Genomic DNA, 21,214 nt, shown 5'->3' on the forward strand with positions numbered 1-21,214 from the left:
GCCAGCACATATCCCGCACTGTGGGAATTCATTTGTCAGTTTGATTAATGAGCGTAATTGCAAAGAGACCATAATAAACACTAAGAAGACAATCACAATTCCTTCAGTTTTTTTTATTAACACATAACATGTCCACATAAAGGACTAAGTAGCAAATATGTTCTCTTCTGCATTTGACTTAACACAAAATGTTCGTTTCTGTACATTCACTAAGGCTCTGTCTTTAGGGAAAACACAGGTTTCCATAAGGCAAACAATATCTAAAAGGAATGATATTAAGTACTTTATCCAGCATGTCAATTTATATTCTTCCTGACAGTACAAAGATGCAAGCTAGTAGCATAATCGGCTCTGCCATTTGAATTAATATTTTACAACCTAAATACACAGTAAAGGGAAAAGGCAAGTACAAAATAAAATTAGTTCACATTATCAAAATGTGTCCTTTTGGATAGTTTCCTGTGTAAAGGTAGGTTGGTGTGTCAGCAGGAACCATTTGGAAAAAAATCACTGCTGCATCACTGAACCAATTCTGAATAAAGAAATTAATAAAAAATGATTTAGTGTAGTTTGAACATGTATATAAATCTCAAATGAATCTGTAAATATAATAAATATCATACATGACATCCACATTTCTCTATCAGTGTGTATTGTTCTAGCCCAATACAAGCCTTTCTTACTCTCACCTCAAACTGCATGGTCACATCTGGCAGTTTCATGTCACTTTACAGTATTCAAACCTCACAACACAAGAAAAATATTCAAATGTTTTAATAGTGATTTCTCAGTTATTCTTTCTGCTTTAAAAAAAAAAAAAGCAAAAAAAAATTGCCACAAGACGGTTGTGCAGTGGGGGGGAACCGCTGTTCTAAAAATGTGCATCGATAAATGTTCACAGCACAAAAAGTTCATAGTTGTTAATACCAATGGTAATGAGCTACTTGAAGATGTACGGTTGAACGGCGTCCTTGCCACTGTCCAGTTTGTCGATGGCTCTGCTAACGCACTCTTACTCTTCCCACTGAGAGGAGCGGGTGGTACCTTGTCGCCATGATTTTCGATGCACTGCAAGCCCAGGCAAAGAGTAATCCTTGTCCATCCAATACTCAGAAGGCTGACTAAACTGACAGCAGCACATCTACTTCCAGGACAGTTGAAGCTGACTGCCTCCAGCCCAAGTTGATACCTGAGACCCAAATGGGGCTGGAAAATCCAACAGCTACCTTAGATCTAACCATAACCCCAGAGCAGACACCCTAGCAGAATAAAAAGACATCTGTGGTGTCAGTCAATGAAGCTCCAGTTCAGACGATTATTTAGCTTTTGCAGCTAAACAGGCTTGTTAAGATGCATGAGCAACAACCTCATTGGTAGATTTATCTGTTTGATGTCTTCTCCACTTATGTAGTTTACTGCTCCTTTATTGAAAAGTTGATAGGGTCAGTTTTTTTTAAAACATAAAGAAAGTTTCAGTAAAGTCACATTCCACGAGGCATGATAATAACATAAGACAAATTAAATGTAGCTGTGCAGTTTAATTTGATGTCATCTCCCATACAAAGAATGGCAGGTATTGGAAAATTAATCTGTACACTTACTGAACACAACAACTAAATGGTCAGATAATGCATAGCCATTTTCCTTTTCCTTCGCGCTGTCCCCACGCAAACCTGATAAAAACACAGATTACACCCCTGTACTCCATGCACACTTACACCCAAGGAGGCAGCACATTGACTCCACTTTCACCTATGGTGCATAACAGCAGCTTACACTTAAATGAAGTGCCTCCACACATGCAGAGTTGCTCCGATGTAAGACAAAGGCAGCTTGCAACTTTCAATCCAGACACACATATGGCAGTATGTTCAACCTGCTCTCATCTCCATGTGGGTCTAAGGAGATGCACTCCGTCCAGTCATACCAAGTCCCCTTTGTGTCATAACAACCGTTCACCCCGGACCAGTGTTGTGTGTGTAATCTGTTCAGGTCTTCATTGATGACCTCTCTGCTAACCCCTGGTAAATCCCTGGCTGGGAGTTCTGGTGCCAACGTGTGGGTTTTCTTGGCATCTTTATTTTGGTGTTCCTCTTTTTTCAAGAACTCTGTCATGAAAAAGTGTGCACCAGGGGTGTGGGCGCCTGATGATGTTAGCACGTTGCTTTGCTGGCTAAGATATGACTGGATGATTTCACTTCTTGACAGCTCTCTCCAGTCCGTTTGCTGGAAGGGACTGGGAGAAACTGGTGGATTTTGCTTCGGCTGTTCTGACCACTGAGATTCAGGTTTGTGGCTCAGTCTGACCTCCCCCTCCTGGCAAGACTCCTTATGAAAGGAGGGTTTGATCTGTCCTGTTACAGGGTCAAATGTCAGTCTCCTGTCTTTTAACCTGACTGGTTTAGTGCTGTCTTCTACAGTCTGTCCATCTAACTTTACCACACAGTCCTTAGACTTGTATTTCTGTCCTTTCCTTTTCCCTGTATTGCTAACAACACCATCATCTTGCAAACTGATCCCATCATTGCAGGAAGAGGTATAGGAGTTGTGAGGAGATGTATTGGGAGGCCTGTTTTTAGAGTCCAATTCAACAGACCATGAACCGCTAGTGTGCAAACCCTGAACACAGACACTGAAAGTCTGAGGCGAAGGGCCTAGCCCAGAGGTGTCCACAGACCCAGAGCTCACAGTGGGGCTAGAAAGACTCTGTGCTTGTGCTGCAGGTTGTTTGACACCAGCTTCCTGCTTTAGAGTTTGAGGACTGTGCAAGGAACCACGTGGGTTTCTGGGTCCACTCTGCCCCCCGGAGGCAGCTTGCTCCTGTCTGGCTTGCTTCTGCAGAACTGATGCTTTTAGCAAAGAAGAAGTGCTAGGAGACTTGCAGTTTCCTGGGGCACTTGGATGAGGTTTTACAGCATTGACAGGTATTTTATTTACCCTGTCATTGTCCAAAGGCTCAGAAATCTCCTTGTCTAAAGGCTTGTCTAAATGTGCACGTGCATCTGTAAATATTTCAGAGCTACCGCCAATTCCATTGATTGACAGCTGTTTGGAGTTTTGTATTTTATCATTTAGAGCTGATTTGGATATCTTGGCTGGCAAGAGCTGTCCTTCCTTCTGGTCACCCTTACGTTTCCTATTGCTCAGTTTTTCCACCCTCAAGGAGTAGCAGTTGTTGAAGTCATTTCTGTTCTTCAACTCTGACCCTGTTTTACCTGATGGCGGGGTGGCAGCTGGAGCGGAGATGCAGGGATGAGCGCCACCATTGGAAGACCACGACGCACTGATGTGTCCTTTGGACAACGCCTCAGCTTTATCTGGCTCAATCAGCTTCTGCCAGTTTCGCAGGAGCTTCTTGGCCCTTTTTGCAAGATCGTCATTCTTGGTTTTTTTCCGGACATCATTGATGAGCTTGCCAAGACGGGTTTCCTTTAATGAGATAAGATCTGTGTTTAAAAGCCGCTGTGACATGGCAGGATTCAATTGTTTTATCTTAAATGCATATACTGTAGTCTGAATGTAACCCACCTCCAGTGCCTCTTTGGTGATAGGATATTTCTCCAAAAAAGAGATTACCTCCATAACTACCACCATGTTGCATATCTGATGAGAAAAAAAAAAAAAAATTACTATCCTGAGACTTCATGAATTTGTCAGCATTACAAGTACAGTTGTTTTTACGTAGGGGTAACAGTTTAAGATTCAGAGCCTTATAGGCCCGATACGCATAAATACCACAGAGGAAAAAAAGAAAGGCTGTTATAAGTGTGAGGCATAATTTGAATAGACTTTCAAATGTGCACCTGTATGTCAAAACATGATGTACTCATACTGGTTTCAGGCTCAATATGACAAACTAAGATTACATGCAAATGTGCCATTGTATCCCAAAAGAAGACCAAGTCAGATCAGCAAGTAAGATAGAATAAAAAGTGCTGACCATAATGGTCCATTCAATCTGGTCCTGCTTTGATAGATCTGTCCACTATCAGACATTTTACTGTACTGTTTATACTGTGGTAGCAAACCCTTTAATATTTCTGGTAGGTAGTGTTACAAATCAGTGAGGACTGCTTTATGGCAATACTGGATTTTCTTTAGGACTTTAGCATCAATGTCATTAAGTGCCTTCTAGGTTTATCAGGTGTCACATTTCTGTGTGGTTATCATGATAAAAGGATTTCATATCGGCCATCCATTAAGCCAGCAGAGAGTTTGTCTGTCAAAAGTTAGACTATACCTAGGAACAAGCATACTAGCTCCTTGAAGCTTAAACTGTTGAACACAGCAGTGTACGGCCACAGTCATACTTACATTTCTCTCAGTTAGCAAACAACATCTCTAGCTTTAGTTAAGTCAAAAGAGATTGAAGCGTGGAGAAGTCATGTGGCTCAGCTCAGCTGCCTGGATCCATTCTTCATATGCGTTTATAATCTTTAATTTTGTCATCCTGATCATCCATACTGTAATTTTACTATGGTCTATTCTGTACACACAACATTCAAGGTATTGCATGTCTGTCCGTCCTGAGAGAGGGATCCCTCTTCTGTTGCTCTTTCTGACGTTTCTTCCATTTTTCCCCCTGTTAAAAGGGTTTTTATTTAGGGCAGAAGGTGTGACTCGTTGTACAGATGGTAAAGCCACTTGAGGTGATATATGATATTGAGCTACATAAATAGAAAATGTTGTAACTTTGAAATTGCTATGATTTCAATGACTGACAATGCCATTGGTACATTACATGCAAAAGTTTGGCATTATAATGTCAGTGTTGAACTTCTACTTTTTGGCTGTACCATGGATCTTGCTAGTCTGTGAACAGTGCTGTAACACATCCTGGCAATCTCATCAGCTGTGAAAGGGTAAAAGTAGAGATGTTATTTTTATCTATGTGAAACGTTGATCTTACTGAAACCACAATTGAAGTAAAAAGGACACTTACCTACTGATTTACACTTCCTACCTGGTAGCTCAGTTTAGCAAGTCTCCACTCCTGAAGCACTGTGCCTTTCAGTGTACAATACAAGCTAACTTGGTCACATGAACATTAGCCAACAGCAGTTAGTTAGCAGCCCGGCTCCTGAATACCTGCCACTTTCGCTAACTGGTGACAATAGCCAGCTAATTAGCGAACAAATAATAACTCGGCATGCACTCACTGACTGCCCCCACTTTGAAAACCCTCCGAGGCGAGCCGGGGTCGGCTTGGCCTTGTTGTCTGCGCCCAGTTCGTCCTTTGGCAACTAGCGGATATACTCACATTGCTCTGGCCGTCGATGGCCTGTAGAAGCCGGTCTCTCATCACCTGCGGAGTGGCTGTTGCCGCTGTCATCGCCTGGCCGTGTCGCGGGTCAGGTCGGACTCAGACAGCAGAATCCCCCGAAGAGGCGGCGGTTGGAAACCTGCCGACACTCACAGGCCCGACGGAAGATCTTCTCCGGGAGTGGGCACCATGTTTTATGGTGCTTTTATCTTTGTTTCCGTTCGCCGCCGTCACGACTTGATGATACGGACAACGTGAACAGAAAATCCTCTCCGGGAATCGGCTACCCCCCTCCGCTGGTAGCCTCCTCCTCTTCGCTCTGCTCGTCGGGCTTTTTGTGAAGCGCTCGCGCAAAGCATGATGGGAGGGTTTTACGTAACCGATTGTTTCACGTCTGCGGCGTAAAACGTGGACAATAGAGCGGTCTGTGCAGCGCAGGATTTCCTTCTTTCTTTAAGATGGATTTATACGTTGATGTTTTTCCCTTCAGAGGTCCAAAAACGATATGTGATGTCTTTGAATTGCAACCTGAAACTGTTTTGTTAAATGTATTTTGGATACATACATTAATAGACATCATAGTTATATAATATTAATTAATCTTTCCTTCAAATATATTACATTTGGTTTCTATTTATACAACTATACTACAAAGTAGTATTAGGGCCACATTAACGGAAAAAGGATTAAGATTTTTTTAATTTATTTTGCATTTCCAGAATAAACTGAGAAACAATGTGGAGTAGGTTACCATTTCCGGACTTTATGTCGAGAATAACGTCGAAATGACGAGAATAAAGTTGAAGTTGACTTAATTCTTGACATGCTGACTTTATTCTCGACATTATTCGCGAAATGCAAAATAAATTTAAAAATCATCATCCTCAATTATTTTCTCCTTTATGTGGCCGAATACTCTGTCGTACTATACAGATAATTTCCCCTTCTAAGGTTAATTGTCATTGTGGCAAAATGTCACATTTACAAATGTAATGTCTTTGTTATATTTTGAAGGAAATTCAACACTGTTTCAACTCTTTCACCCTCATTAACTAACAACAGCTATCTTAACCTTATTTGTATCTGTATCTACGATTACTTTGCGCCCAGCGTTTTAAAATGTTTTACTAAATGTGTTTGTTATTTTTTTCAGTTTCTTTGTTTCTCGTCCTGTATTTCTTCACCCATCATCTTTTGAGTCAATTTCGTATTTTCTTGCCTTGTCACTTGATGGCACTGTTGCTTCGCTGCAATGCAGTTGGAAGAAGAAAAAAATAAAAAATAGACTACTGCATGGTTGCTATTTTGTACAAAGCTGAGATACCTACCTATTAATCCCTTTCTATATATTACAAAATTTGGTTTATTATTGTTTCACACATTAATTGCTACTGATTATATTAATCACTTGTTTTTATTTGAAACACATACTGTTTATGAACACACAAAGGAAATGAGGATGGTCCTCACAGCAAAATTTAAATATATGGAAAACCATTCTGCTTTTATTAAATTTAGTCATTCTGTCCTCATCTCATTGTAGATAATGATATTGACAAAGAAACTGTATTTGATGTGTATCAGTCATGCATGGCTGATAGGATTCGCTTAATGAAGTTAGAATTGGATTGGTGCATACCTCATACCAATAGACAGTTACAACCATTCAAGTCAATGAACAGACATCAAATGAGAAAACAGCATTTTTATTGCTAAAAATAAGGATACATTTACATTATAGTGCATATACATTTACTTATAGAACGTGTGCCAGAGTAAATGAAAATGGCATTTTATTGAAATCTGAGAAGCTTAATTAAGATATTCTGTATTGACACTCACAAGAGCAGCTGAGTAAAATTTAAGATGCTTGTGCCATATATCACAAACAGAGGAGATTTAGAGTTCATTATGTGATAGTGATCTTGTCTTGTTGGATCCAAGCTTCACCACCAGATTTGATTACTGTATGTGAGGTTTTAGGGCAGAACAAGATCCTTAAATGATGACACACAGGAAACAAGCCACAGAAAACATCCTGTTAGTAAGGGAGGGCTGTCCATTGCTTTCAACACTGGTGTTTCTCTGATAAGTAAACTGACAAGCTGGAGAAAACAGCTCATGCTCTACAATGAAGCACAAGCGCACAAGACAACACATATTCAGCAAAGGCAGGGGTTCTGGTGCAGTTACAGCTACAACAAAATGTTTCTGTACAGCAAGGAGATTGGTTTGGGCTCAAAGAAAATGAAGCGTAATTACAGTTAAAAAGGTCCAGAAGAACAGCAAAGTCTTATTAAGGAGACATTTATAGCGTCCATCTTGGTGGAAGTCCGGTAGCCTCAAATGTTGATCATGATCCAAACAATCTGTGAGGATTGAAAACATTCAGCTAGTTAGAAAACCAACATATTCACAGCCCAGGTATTCAGGGAAATGTAGGAAATCAGAAGTTGGAAGTCTGATTAGCATCTTGATACGCCACACCTGTGAGGTGGATGGTTATCTCGGCAAAGGAGAAGTGCTCACTAACACAGATTATGACATATTTGTGAACAATATTTGAGAGAAATAGGCCTTTTGTGTACATAGAGAAAGTCTTAGATATTTGAGTTCAGCTCAATGTGAATGGGGGCAAAAACAAAAGTATTGCGTTTATAGTTTTGTTCAGTGTAAATAAAACTGTGTTTATTAACATATTATAATGTGACAGGAACATTATTTCATTAGTAAAATGTATTTGCACTACAAACATTAGTGGTGTCAAAAAACAGCATCAGAAAACAATAACTTGTCAGCGTACTGGAAGACATGTCAATTAACTTGTGAGTGATATCAAGTTCAAGTTTTTTTTTTGTAGTAAGAGTGAGACTTCATTTTTGTTTACATTTGTATTATCGCTTTAACCCCAAAACATACCCCATCCTAAGTGAAGAAAATTTTTCAGCGACAAGCGTTGCGGTGTCATCTGAAATTTTTACCACAATCTTAAACGTGGGTTTGCATTTCTGTCCGACTAGCGTCAGAGAGTCAACAAAGAGGTTATACTTTAAAGATAAGGCTTGTGTTACTGTGTGTTTTTCATATTGTCAACAAATCCCATAAAACCACAGAATCTGAAAGAGCATTACTGTGTCTCTTAGTACTTTCTGACTTCCCTACCTAATCTGTGGCACTCAACCCCAAGGCCCAATGGTTCCTACTGAAGGCGTAACTCTTCAAACAGGTGTCACATATAGGGCTCAGTTATTTCTTAAAACAGCTGGCCAATGTAGGTTTTAGCAAATGTTACACAAACAGAATAAACTGTATATTTGTTGGTGACTATTTTCGGATGCAGCGATTAATAAACATTTGTTGCTTTAGTGAGTATTAACAGCAAGATGGTGCACGAGAGAACGACACAAAATAAAATACAGTGTTTCTTGAATTAAAGAAACATGTCAGCCAGTTAATACTTTTAACAGTTAATGTACAATAAAGGAGCTATATGGCACGAAGGGAAAAGCAAACAAGCTATACTTGAGAATGTTGGTTTTGGTCTTTTCATGGGCTTTGTTGGGGAATATTGTCAGCACAAGAAATGAAGTGTTTCTCCACACAGTACAGCCTGTTCACAATCACATCCAACCATTACATCTGTACAGTTACATAACCAGCATCAACTAAGATTCTTTACTCACACAATCATGCAGAACATGATGAAGATGTTCCATAGAGCGATGAAGACCCGAAAGTATCGCAGGCTGAGCAGAAACTCTCTGATGTTGTCACCTGAAAGACAGACTGATCATTTTTTGTAGCAGTGCTTTGAGAACATACCTGTGACAATTTTTCGTTCATTCCCCCACCCTTCTCTCTGTTTAACACACACATACAGACCTGTTGTAGGTGCTCTGGACTCATCTTCAAATCCTTGGGACTCCTTCCTTTTGCTGTAAAACATTCACAGTTAACCGGCTGATTTGTTTGTTTTGCTTTGTAGCTCTACTGTGAGGTTTTAAGCAGCGGTGGTTCACTATGATTTTAATACTTACAGCTTGAAATTCAGCACAGCCCCTGCATTCACCAGCAAGGTCCTAGAAAGCACAGATAGATAAACCGTTGACAGGTAGAATAATGGTGTTATCTAGCTACCTGCTGAGCTAACGTTAGCTGGTGAGCTGGCATTAGCACGCAGCTAGCTTGATACACAGCAATCTTAACTAACGTTAACAATACAGTAAACAATAACACATTCAGAGAAGACATTTATATTAAATAAAAGCGTATATGTATGTGAAATATGGCAGAAACCGGACCAATTACCCGAATATCAACAGATCTCCAATCATTTTGTTCACATCACGGAGACGCTTTACTTCCGCGTTCGGCCACGTAATCAGGTGACAGACCAATACCGTTTCAGTGTTCTCAGGCGCTTGTTTGCCCTGAGGTTAGACTGTAAGGTTGTTTCTGGTTTCTGGTTAAGGTTACGGTAAGGGGCATTGTCGGGGGCAGATATCAGCAAGTAAGTTGTGCCAGTAACGTCAATTTTTTAAACCATACTCGAGCAACGCGCGCCTCCTGTAGACAAAAAATAGGTAATAACGGGCAGAGGAAGATTTTCTTTTGTTTCTTTGGTTGCTTTAAAAAAAAACAACTGTTACATATGAAATAACCATCATAATACTGTAATAACTACTTAAAAAAACTCGAATCACAACATTTAATGATATAAACGTTGTTGAGACATCTATCAAACCTGTTAAGGCTATTATAGTAATGTCAAAATGGTGAATTATTTAGGCTAGTTAGGAATTTAACTGTCTTTAATTTCACTACACAGAATAAATTAAACAAACAAACAAGTAATTAGCCTAACAGGACTATAATCAAGAACAATAATATCAACAAACAATATGACAGATCATCAGTATCTGTTAAAACATTTTTAGGGACTTTTTGGAAGTAACCTATACTTTCTTTATTTAAAATTGTTATATTTGCAAATCTATCATTTAAAATTACAGTAGGCTACATATTTCACAGGAGGTTAAATTATTATTTCATGATAATTACAATGTGAATAATGTGATTCTTTTTTTTATTATATGTTGTTTTTTAAAGTAGACCTAGTTATTACAGTATCATGATGGTGATTCATATGCAAGTTATAAAAAACCCCATAAATGTATAGAGCAGCTAGGAAAACTATATTTTACTTGTCTATGACAAATTCCTGAAGGTAAAAGCTCAAAATAATGGTGTAAATGGTGGGAAGGATCATTCAGATGGATGAGAAATATATTTTCACTCATCTCAAACAAGGACAAAGTTGACATTTTGGAGATGCTAGGTCTTTACATTGTGTGGCTTTGGAGACCCCTGGTGGTGGCGTTAGGCTATGTGGTTGCTCTGATTATTGTTCTCAAGAATGAAAAGCAAAAAAATTAAATAAAATAAATTTAAAAATAAACAAAGATCGTGTTGTTGTTTACTTATATAAGTTTGGAATTATTGCGCCTTTAATTGCAACACATCTGCATCATCTGAAGGATAAACAGCCGGTGACATCGCCAAATGCTGCCGAGCTGATTGGGATTAGAGTCGAGCATTTGGCTCTGAGTCAGCCTCGGTACAGGATCTGATCCGGATTGTAGGATTCTTTTTATTTTATTTTATGAGAGGGCGAATGAATCTGCGTCCGGAGTAGGCCTAAGCATGGACAGTTGTTTCGAGCTTTGTGTTTCCCGAATCTCTTAAAGCGTCTTGTGGTCCGGCGACAATAATCAGTATGTCGATCATGAACGCAGGAGGGCGAGCCTTTTGTTTTCTGTTTTAAATTTCAAGCTGACACGTTAAAACCTCCCGAGCAGCTGGCACGGTGCGCACACCATGATGATGCCGGGGCTGTGGAGATGAGTATTAATAGGAGCGCTTGAGTGTCACAGTTCTTTCACTGTCGAGACCGGGAGGTTTGGTGGAGAGTCGGTGGACCGGGTTGGGGGCGCTTTCTGATCCAGACTGCGCAGGTTGGAGTAAAAAACAAACAAACACAGGGATTCAGTCTTTATCACACAGGCAACATGGAAGTGCTGGCTGCTCTTAATTTGGGCGAATTAGCCCAAATTTTCTCCAAACTGGGAATGTTTCCTGTGTTTGATCTCGCTTACTACATCGTGTCCATCCTCTACCTCAAGTATGAGCCAGGTGAGTGTGTTTTACGTGTTTCTGTTGTGCTATGTGAGCATTTGTTTTCTTTCTTCCACACACCTTTGCCTTAACATACATTTATTAACAACAATACAAAGTACAAATATATCTAGGATAACAATTTCTATCATGAGAATTCAATATTAACGTCAAACCCTAAGTTAAAAACGTATAAGTTATCTGTCAGGTTATATTTGTATTATAAATTGAATGTGCATGTAATATAAAGTAGCCAATCCTACAGTTGTTTCTCTGTGTTAAACCTATGCATTGCTGTAATGTCCCTATTGGGACTTTCTGTTTTCTGTATAGCAGCCTGTCCTTATAAAGCATGACCTGTTACATAAAATCTAGCAGGAGCACTTGCCGTTCTGCTTGCTTGGTGTGTGGGAATGCAGCAGTCTGACCTCGTTTACACTGAGGAAATCACTGGACTAGATTAAACCACTCTGCTTTGGGTAAAGCCTGATATTTTCCAAGATTTAACTCCTTTGAGCAACAGAGTTTGAGCAGGATGAAACTCAAGAGAAGGCCTGTGCATACCAGCGATGTAGGCAATAAATAGATGATCCTGAAATAGATGCTGTCATTGGGTGTCTGAAGCCCCTCTGCTGCACACTTTTAGGCTGCAGTTGGGTGTGTTATTTAAAATAAGCATGGCCGCACTGAGGAGAAAGTTTATTCTGACACTAAAGTTCAGTCATTTTATTTTGATGTCAGTTGAACCCACTGTGAAGATAGTAGGAGCACCAAACGTCTCATAAATGAAAAGGTTACACCTTCAAATGAACCTGTACGGTGTTCATCAAATCCTCCCAAAACAGCTTCTTTAACATAAATCATGTGCATTTTGTAGCTACACCCGTGGGACGTTGGAGCCATTCACTTGCAGTAAAGACAAAATAGTAGCTTCTTGTCAGATGAATACACTTTTGTGTGTCCACAATTTAATCATTTGGCTTTTGGAAACTTGTTTCATATTGCATGAGCTATCTGAAGAAAGTTGATATAGTATAACAGCTATTATAGATATTATATGATTATTCTTTTGCTCTAAAATTCATATGACTCTAGAATCTACATATGTCAGCATTTAGGTTTATGAGGGTGAACTCAGTGTGTTTGGTGTCCTACCAAAGGAAATTAAATTAAGTAAAAAATGAATTCATTTTCTATTTGAAATGAACATTTCTATTAATCTGATCTAGTTTACAGTGTAAAAAGTAAACCTAAAGGGGAACTACACCGATTGAATGCATCACAGTATGTTCACAGTTCTTGGGGGGTACTGTGGCTTAGAGGGAGCTGCGCAAAGACTGATAAAGCGTTGGTTGGGGCTGAAGATACAAGTTTGAATAAAAAAAAAAAAAAGCTGGGTGTGTGGAGTTAGAAAGAAGTGAGTTTGTTAGACCTCTGTAGCCCTCTATCATCTCTGTTTGAGGCTAACGGCACGGCTACATTAGCTGGTACTAGTGTAACACACCTGAATCTTAAGTCTGAAATTTTGGTGGTCACGTTGCATTGTGGGTAATGTAGGTGGAATTTTTTGAGAAGGAAGAAGTATGTGTGGGAGTAAGAAAAGACAATATCTCTGTCCATCATGAGTCCAACAAAGTCAAAGGAGTGCAATGCTAAATCTGTGGAGAACTCTTTTAACAGTCCCATCTGCGGTCATTTGCTAATTTGAGTAAACACATGCATACAGTTATGCATAAACATAGTTATTACTGTCACTAAAGTTTAAAGTGTTTTTAAAAAAGCAGATGTATCACTATACTGGTACTCATATTTCTCATAGTAGTTGAGGTAAAGGGGAGTGGCTCACTTTCTTTTGAAACATTTGTTGTATTTTGTATTAAATGAAAAGAATAAACACTGAGAGAGAGCTTGTTTTTATCAGCATTCGTGTGTGTGTTTTGTGTTAGAATCCATTATTTCATCCAGACGAACTGTAACATGTGGCTACCAACGCTGATGTCACGACTGCAACTGTATACCTTTATCTTACTTCATATCTACAAAATATTTTACAGTCAAATGTTTCATGCTGCCAACATTGGCAAAATCATCTTACATTCCCCCCTCCCTACATGTGTCAGAGTGGAGAGTCCTAGATCACAGGACATGTTAGGAGAGCACATGAATGAGTTTTGGGGGTCAGCATGAGCAAGGGGCGGGGGGCGACAAGTGTGGGGGTCATAGGTTAAGACAGGGCTGACAGTTGCAAGGCAGGAGAAGCAGTTGAGCAGAATATATTTATAGGTTGGTATTTCTCAGGATCAGGTTGCTTTCAAACTGCGCGCCAGTCGCACAACGACACCCTCACCCACCTGTTGTTGGAGATTTGTGCAGTGAAGCAGCCACGCTCTGTTCGCATCTCCGTTTACTGAATGTCTCTAACAGTGTTTTAACAATGGCTTGTGTCTTTATTCGCATGAAAACTAATGTACAGTTGTACAATCATATCACACTTGTTTGTGTAGTTTGTCTCATGTGATCATGGTCACATTCATACAGATTTCATTCAACATTATAGAAATTATAGGAGGGAAAATTTGCCTTCTTACTTTTTGTCTTCACCAGGACACCTCTGCAGTGATGAAAAGTAACGAAGTACATTTATTCAAGTGCTGTTCTAATTCACATAAGTCTACTTATTTCCATTTTATGCTCTAGACTTTATACATCTATGAAATATTGTTCTTTATTACTATTATTACAAATTAATTTCACAGCTAGAGTTTCAGATTTTACATGAAAAACATGAACTGTTTATAGACACAAGTACCAAAAAGTATATAAAGTAATTAATTATCTTAACCTCAACCAGCTCCAACAGTTAAGTATCACTTACATGAACATGTAATGTAATACTTTTGTTTTTTCATGCTCTTATCTTTTTTTTTTTTGTATTATTCTTTACACTTGTTAAAGCACTTTGTAACTTGTTTTTGAAAAGTGCTCTACAAATAAGGATTATTATTATTATTATTATTATTACAACACTGAGTGGCGTCATCTGCACAATGAATTCTTCTGATAAAAAAGACATTTTGTTGCTAATACATCTGCACTTTTAGTAATAAAGAGACAATTTTGAAAACAGTAATGGAGTTCTTTTGTGGTGTGGTAATGCGAGCTGGTGCTGACCAACAATCTGGAGAAATTTGGGGTTCAGTGTCTATGACGTGGGAACAGGAGGAGTTGGGGATCGAACCCCAACAGAAAGGTGGTCAAACTGTTGATTGCAGTTATAATAGAAGTGTTTTCATGTACAGTTTTAAGGGATACCTGCCAGCCAACAAGACACAAGCATTTTCCATGTCCAGTTTTAAGCTTGGATTTAAAGGCTTTAATAGAGTCTGTTGTCAGCAGGGTTATTCCAGAATAAAGGGGCAAATGACAAGGAAAGGTTAAAAAGGTATCCAGCTAACAGATGAGTAAATTTTGTTGAAAAGAAATCTTGGATTGTGTTTTATTGCTACTGATTAAGAGTGAGAAATAGGCCACAGAGAACTCTTGTAATTCACGTTACTTCCAGTTTTGATTTACGCCATTTGCCCTTGCAGGCCTGCCTTAAAGCATGTGTTTCTTCAGTAAACCAGGCTGTAGACAGACCTCTCTGACTGGTATAAATGTCATGGTATGATATATATATATTGATGTGTTATAAATGTTTGGCATATAATAAGTTAATTCCACATAGATATGCCAAATAATGTCTTTATAGCATGACAGATATACAAAAAAGAATATTAAATTACCACATGTAAAGCAAACAAGCAGTTGATTCTGCTCACATCTACATACTTAACTCATAAATGACGGTAGGACTCCTCAGTCAATATTAGGTTATGATAATAGGGCGGATTATCAGGGCGTGAACTGAAATGGTCAACTGGGCGTGGACAAAGATACAGCACGTAGACAAGCAAGGGATCCACTGATAATGGCTTTTGAAGGTCATTACTAACAGTTTTGCTCTGTAGGTGCTTTTCAAAAAAACTCCATTGATTTCTAAAAAAACAAAGATTACCACATTCATTTGTTGAATGAGTTGAAAAGCTTCTTAAACAGGATTTAGACCATCAGGATTTAGCAGGCCATTATTGAGGAGGCTGTATATAGCATATATTATATATATAATTATATAGTTCATTCAGTGCTTAATTTGCATAGATGTTTTTTTAAATTGATACATTTAGAAAACGTGATGAAATTAAAGGGATGTTTTGTTCTTTTGGCAAAACGGTTTAAAAATAAAACATCAAATCATTAAATTTTCAAATTTGTACACACAGCATCTTAGAAACTTTTTACTCAGTTGTTTTTGTGTATTTCTTCTTCTTTGTTTGAATTATTTACCTGTAATTAACCATTTTCATACCATTGTTTTGTAAATAAATCAGTTGAGTAATTGATTATGATTAATTACTGAAAAGGACTCTAATTATTCCAGGTTTTTAAGGCAGGGAAAAATAATCTACAATTAAAATGGGATTTTTCAGTTTTTCATGGTATTTCAGTAGTGTCAGTCATGGAGGAACTTTCAGGCAGTGCATAGTGCAGACTGGATGACATCTGATATTTAATAAAAGCCAAACACATTTTAACCTTCACATACAAACTCACTCAAAAACACCCCTAACTGAACTAACACACAGACTGAAAATCCCTGTCAGCCACATGCTGTGATATTTTAATTTTGTGTATCAGAAACAGTCCCTGACAGATCCTCCTCTGTGTTGCAGGCTCGGTGGAGGTTTCTCGCAGGAGTCCCGTGGCCTCCTGGCTCTGTGCCATGCTCTACTGCTTTGGTAGTTACATCCTGGCAGACATCATGCTTGGAAGCAGCCCTATCGACTATTTCCAACACAACAGCCACATCCTGCTGGCTTCATGTGTCTGGTGAGAAAATCCACAGAACGATCTTACCCTTCATCAGGGATGATATTCTGTGTTAAGGTCATATGTCGCTCACATGGGACCATCAGATCTCTTTTTAGATTCATATGTTTTATCAAACTTTTACGACTATACGTGTGATGAAATGATCCCCCACCAGCCACTGTTTGGAGGCCATTCTCTTCAAAACATTATTTGGCCAGTAATTTAGATATACATACCAAGTGTCCAGTGAACAAAATGTCTAAGTTTAGCCAAATCTAAAAATGATTTAAATCACCAGCTGTATCTGCAGAATTGTTTGTTTTGTTTGTTTTAGATGTCACAATAAATGCATGGAATTTGGTTTGCATGGCTCAAAGCAATGCAGAAACACTGTCCCAGTCTCTCAGGATAATCTACAGACATCAGTGACACCAGTTTTCATTGGAAACTTTTCTGCCAAAAGCTTTTTTAAAAAAGAGAAAATGTCCAGGTATTGCTAGTATTATATATAGAGTATAGACTATACTCTATACTATATATCTAGTATAGAATATTGCTAAAGCCAAAGCAAGGTGAGTTTATAGCACTTAAAACATTGAGGCAATTCGAAATTCTAAGTGCTTTACATAAGGAGTAAGTAAATGGGAAAATCTAATCAAATAGTGTAAAATAAAAAGAGATTAAAAAATGGGATGTGAGGCATGGCAGCAGAAATCTCAGTAGTGGATTTCTCAAAACCTTGGCAAACAAAACTTATCTTTATGACCAGACACCACGAAGGTGTTGTAGGAAAAGTTGTTTTTTGTGTGATTCAATTTATAAATAAATGGCTGCATGTATGTGTATGTGTGATTTAATTTATTTTCACCACCCGCTTTCCTCACTCACAACATTCTTTCTCTGTATGTGTTAAATACAAACACAGGTACCTCATCTTTTACTGCCCACTGAACCTCTTCTATAAATGTGTGGCTTTCCTGCCTGTCAAGCTGGTGTTGGTCGCCCTGAAGGAAGTCGTCCGCACTCGAAAGATTGCTGCTGGCGTTCACCATGCCCACCACGCCTACCACCACGGCTTCTTCATCATGGTCATTGTTGGATACGTGAAAGGTGATTTCACAATGACTTGCTCCCACGCACTGTTTTGCAAATGTGTTTAAATGGTACTACAGGACAGCTGGTGTCATAAACACAATTTAGTCATGTTTAATTTAGGCTTTTGAATTCTCACTAGAGCCAAAATCTGTTGTTTTACTCCATCACTTAATGATATATCTTGTTTTGTCTGACTAAACCTAAAATATTTAGTTTGCTATCAAATAAGACAGAGAAAAACAGTAAATCTTAACAATTTAGAAGCTGGAACTAGGGTTTTGTTTTGGGTATTTTTCCTTTGAAAAACGATTAATCGATTATCAAAATTGTGGCCTGATTTTTTTTTTTGTCAGTCCACTAATTGATTAATTCACAAATTTATTAAGTCTTTAACGCTGCTCGGATAGCCTGCAGACGACAGCTGCATTGACAGCTGCATTCAGTGTGTGACAGAAAGCAACACCTTCAGGAAACTACACAGCTGCCACATTTACACATGAATGAATGGCACATGCGCATGCCAGCGTGCACATGTGCCATTCATTCATGTGTTCAAGTAAGACAGTGCCAGAGTTCACAGTAACCAGGTTACTCAGAGAAACCAGGTTACGCAGGTAACAGGAGAATTACTGATAAATAAGTTATAAATTAGATTAAAATAAACGAGATAACGAAATAAAGTTGAAGTCAGTTCAGCTTAGCTTGAATTAATTTTGTGTAAATGAAGAAGTAGAGAGAAACAAAATGTTTCCATGAACAATGTATATGTTTTAACCCAGAAATGTTTTTAAATGATGAAGGATCAAATTGGTGAAAAGTCATGTAGTGGTATTTCATCTGTATCTAGCATATACTATTTAAAATTGAACTTGTGTCTTCAAAATCCGACCTTTGTTGTAAACCTAAACCACATATTTCCTGTAGTTTTTCACTGCAAAACTACTCAACAGTAGAGAGATGTCCACAGAAATCTCCATAAAGGGTTGTCCTTGTCTTGCCCGCTACTGGCTCTGCTGCAATAGATAGGCCCTGCAGGCGTCCATGTTGAAAATGGTGAAGAAAAGCTGCAGCCAGATAAGAGCAACCACACGAGACATAGACTTTTTTGTCTATTTTTATCTTTGCAGGGTCTGGAGTGGCTCTCATGTCCAATTTTGAGCAGCTTCTGCGTGGAGTGTGGAGGCCCGACACCAATGAGATCCTCAACATGTCATTGTAAGTCTGTGTTTTCTGCTGCTGCTGATGGGAACATAAAGTATACATACCCTCACCACCCCCTCAAGCATGCAGGTGTTTCCAACCAAAACTCAGAGACAAAACTAGGATTTAAAAGTTATTGTGACTAAAACTGGACACAAAACACTGCCAGCCTTTTTGGGAAACAGCAGCAGGTTTGTTTGCAGAATTTAAATTTTGTGACTTTGGCATCCCCTAGTGGTGGTATCAAAAAAGGCATATTGGCTAAATAACTGCAATGCACCCAACTTATACAATGTCACTGTCACTTGGATTGTTTCATCACATCACTGTATTTAAGATTTTATTGGTGGGGTTTTGAAGCCTATATTAATTTGTTCAACTACAGAGGAACGTTTGAGCTTAAATCGAAACATTCAACTAAACAGAAAATGCAAAAATAATAGTACAATTGTAGGTTTTCACACTCACAGCGTGTGTCATAAAGATGTATGTTGGTCTGGAGAAGTTGCCACCTTTACTCCATAAATAATATGATGCTTTAAATAAGTGGTTACTTTTATCTTCCATCTCTGATTTTGATCTAATCCTCACCTCATTGTTATTTTGATCTCTGCTGCAGTCACATGTTTTACTGACAGTTTGTGTTTGGTCTCTGCAGCCCGACCAAAGCCAGTCTGTACGGAGCCATCCTTTTCACCCTGCAGGAGGCTCACTGGCTGCCGGTTGCCAAGAGCACCCTCATACTCGTCTTCACCCTCTTCATGGCCACAAGCAAGGTAAGATCAGGGCTGCTGTGTGAAGGGTGGTTGACATTGTTGTTTTTCTGTTTTATTTTTAGCCCTGATTTTTGAATTCTGCACTGTGATGGCATTCTTCCAGTGTGAAAGGGTTAAGGGAAGAAATGTTGCTTATTTTAGGACAGAAAAACATTGGTTTATAGTTAGAAAGTATTATATTTTGTCTTTAGTAATTATGTGCCATCTTTTGTGTATTATCTGTGCTTCTTTCATTAAAGATACCCTGTGTACTTTTTAACCATTGTTGGCTCTATGGAGCAGTGTGTTTATGAGTAGCTCCCTGTTTTGTTTGTATCTTGTGCTCTACTTTAACTTGATTCTACACTCTCAATTGCTGCCCACATCTCTTATTTGTTCAGTGATTCATACAGGTTTTGTTTTGTGCTAATTGACAGCTGTCTCCACCTCTTGGAGAACAACTTGACCAATCAGAGCTTTGTAGGCTGGAGTGTCATTGTCATCTTTCTGCATATAGCTACAATCATCAAAAAACAAAACAAAAAACTAAACAGCAAAAGTGACAGAAAAATGGCTACGAGCGTGGGTGAGATTATAGAATAACAACAACCCTAAAGCCTAAAGGTTGCTCCGACCTGTCTGTGATGACTACAGAGGGCGTGGGTGGGGTGGATACATTATTTCCTACTGATTTTTTCGGGCAAAAACCAAAAAAAATGATAAAAGTGCTACATAAATGCAGCCATTTATTTATTTTATATATTTAAAAGAAATTAATCAGGACTTTGTTGTGCACATAAACATAACTGCATTTGTTCACAGAACTACTCCACAGGGCACCTTTAAAGGTGTATTCCAGACTTGTGAGAGACAAATTTAAAAATGGTCTAAAGCAAAGATATCCTGATTTTTTTGTCCCAGTACAAGTAAAGCTCAAAAAATTTTTAATCCTACAATTCCCATAATGTTGCCAAAATGTATTTTACAAACTCCATGTGCCCAGTTTATAACACAGCCACTCATGAAGCTCCCCTTTAGTTATCACAGAGTAATCTCTTCTAACCGACACCATCTTTCTTCAGGTGGTGATGACCGCCCGACACTCTCACGGCTCCCCCTTCGCCCTCATTGAGTCCTGGGTTTGCCACCTGCTGTTCGGCTCCCCTCTCAGCGGATCTGAGGAAGACCACCATCATGCTCCTGCCCCTGCTGTCCCATCTTCACCTCTCAAAACCAAGGAGGAGCTGAGCGAAGGTGCTCGCAAGAGGAAGGCCAAGAAAGCCGAGTAGCATGCCACACGGCACGAGAGAAACTGCATCTGACTCCTCCTCCATCATGGCCTCCACATGATGGGGCTTCCCATTCCTTTCTAGGGAAAGTTTGATGTTTTACCAAATGAGACCCTTTCTATTAGAGCAACATGGTGCTTTCTGCATTTTACATAGCACAAGAACTCTGTAAATACCACGGCAAATGTTTCACACTTCAACCCAACCTGGACACTTTAAACCAATTTATTTATGTGTTTGTGAACATCTGCATCTGTGCTCAACACTGAGTGGTGGTGATCCACGTCCAGGAGCTGCATGGGCATTTTAGGATGGCCTCTGTTCCACATCAGCAGCTGTGTTACCGGGTGTCAGTGATTTACTTCAAGTCCACCCAACCTTATTTCAGTTCAAACTCTCGATCAGAAATTCAATGGAGTAAAGCATTATGTAAAAGAACACTGATGCTTTTTGCATTGAGATGAAGACAACTTCGTGTCTAAATAAAATCAAGAGAAACATTGTGTCGTGGTGGTTTTTAATTTCCA

General features: G+C 38.9%; 3 protein-coding genes across 4 annotated transcripts; 1 reads left to right on the forward strand and 2 right to left on the reverse strand.

Annotated features, from left to right (window-relative positions):
- Positions 1-98: 98 nt before the first annotated feature.
- On the reverse strand, positions 99-5,592 carry LOC123971395 (mediator of RNA polymerase II transcription subunit 26-like). The gene is made up of 3 exons (XM_046050160.1): positions 5,261-5,592; positions 3,529-3,603; positions 99-3,429 (listed from the first exon to the last, which is right to left on the reverse strand). The coding sequence occupies exons 1-3, from the start codon at positions 5,330-5,332 to the stop codon at positions 1,843-1,845; spliced, it is 1,734 nt and encodes a 577-aa protein (XP_045906116.1). The 5' UTR covers positions 5,333-5,592; the 3' UTR covers positions 99-1,842.
- Positions 5,593-6,953: 1,361 nt separating this feature from the next.
- Positions 6,954-9,728, reverse strand: smim7 (small integral membrane protein 7). 2 transcript variants are annotated; one of them, XM_046050475.1, is made up of 5 exons: positions 9,572-9,728; positions 9,301-9,342; positions 9,146-9,198; positions 8,947-9,049; positions 6,954-7,632 (listed from the first exon to the last, which is right to left on the reverse strand). In XM_046050475.1, exons 1-5 carry the CDS (start codon positions 9,595-9,597, stop codon positions 7,617-7,619), a joined length of 240 nt encoding a protein of 79 aa, XP_045906431.1. In that variant the 5' UTR covers positions 9,598-9,728; the 3' UTR covers positions 6,954-7,616. The 2 variants fall into 2 exon arrangements, with proteins under 2 accessions (XP_045906431.1, XP_045906432.1); XM_046050476.1 differs by having other exon boundaries at positions 8,947-9,037; positions 9,572-9,717.
- Positions 9,729-10,761: 1,033 nt separating this feature from the next.
- Positions 10,762-21,190, forward strand: tmem38a (transmembrane protein 38A). Its single transcript, XM_046050474.1, has 6 exons — positions 10,762-11,455; positions 16,210-16,366; positions 17,274-17,458; positions 18,571-18,658; positions 19,302-19,419; positions 20,481-21,190. The coding sequence occupies exons 1-6, from the start codon at positions 11,332-11,334 to the stop codon at positions 20,685-20,687; spliced, it is 879 nt and encodes a 292-aa protein (XP_045906430.1). The 5' UTR covers positions 10,762-11,331; the 3' UTR covers positions 20,688-21,190.
- Positions 21,191-21,214: the final 24 nt, after the last annotated feature.

The sequence above is a fragment of the Micropterus dolomieu genome, linkage group LG05 (genome assembly GCF_021292245.1).
Source record: "Micropterus dolomieu isolate WLL.071019.BEF.003 ecotype Adirondacks linkage group LG05, ASM2129224v1, whole genome shotgun sequence".
NCBI lineage: Eukaryota > Metazoa > Chordata > Actinopteri > Centrarchiformes > Centrarchidae > Micropterus > Micropterus dolomieu.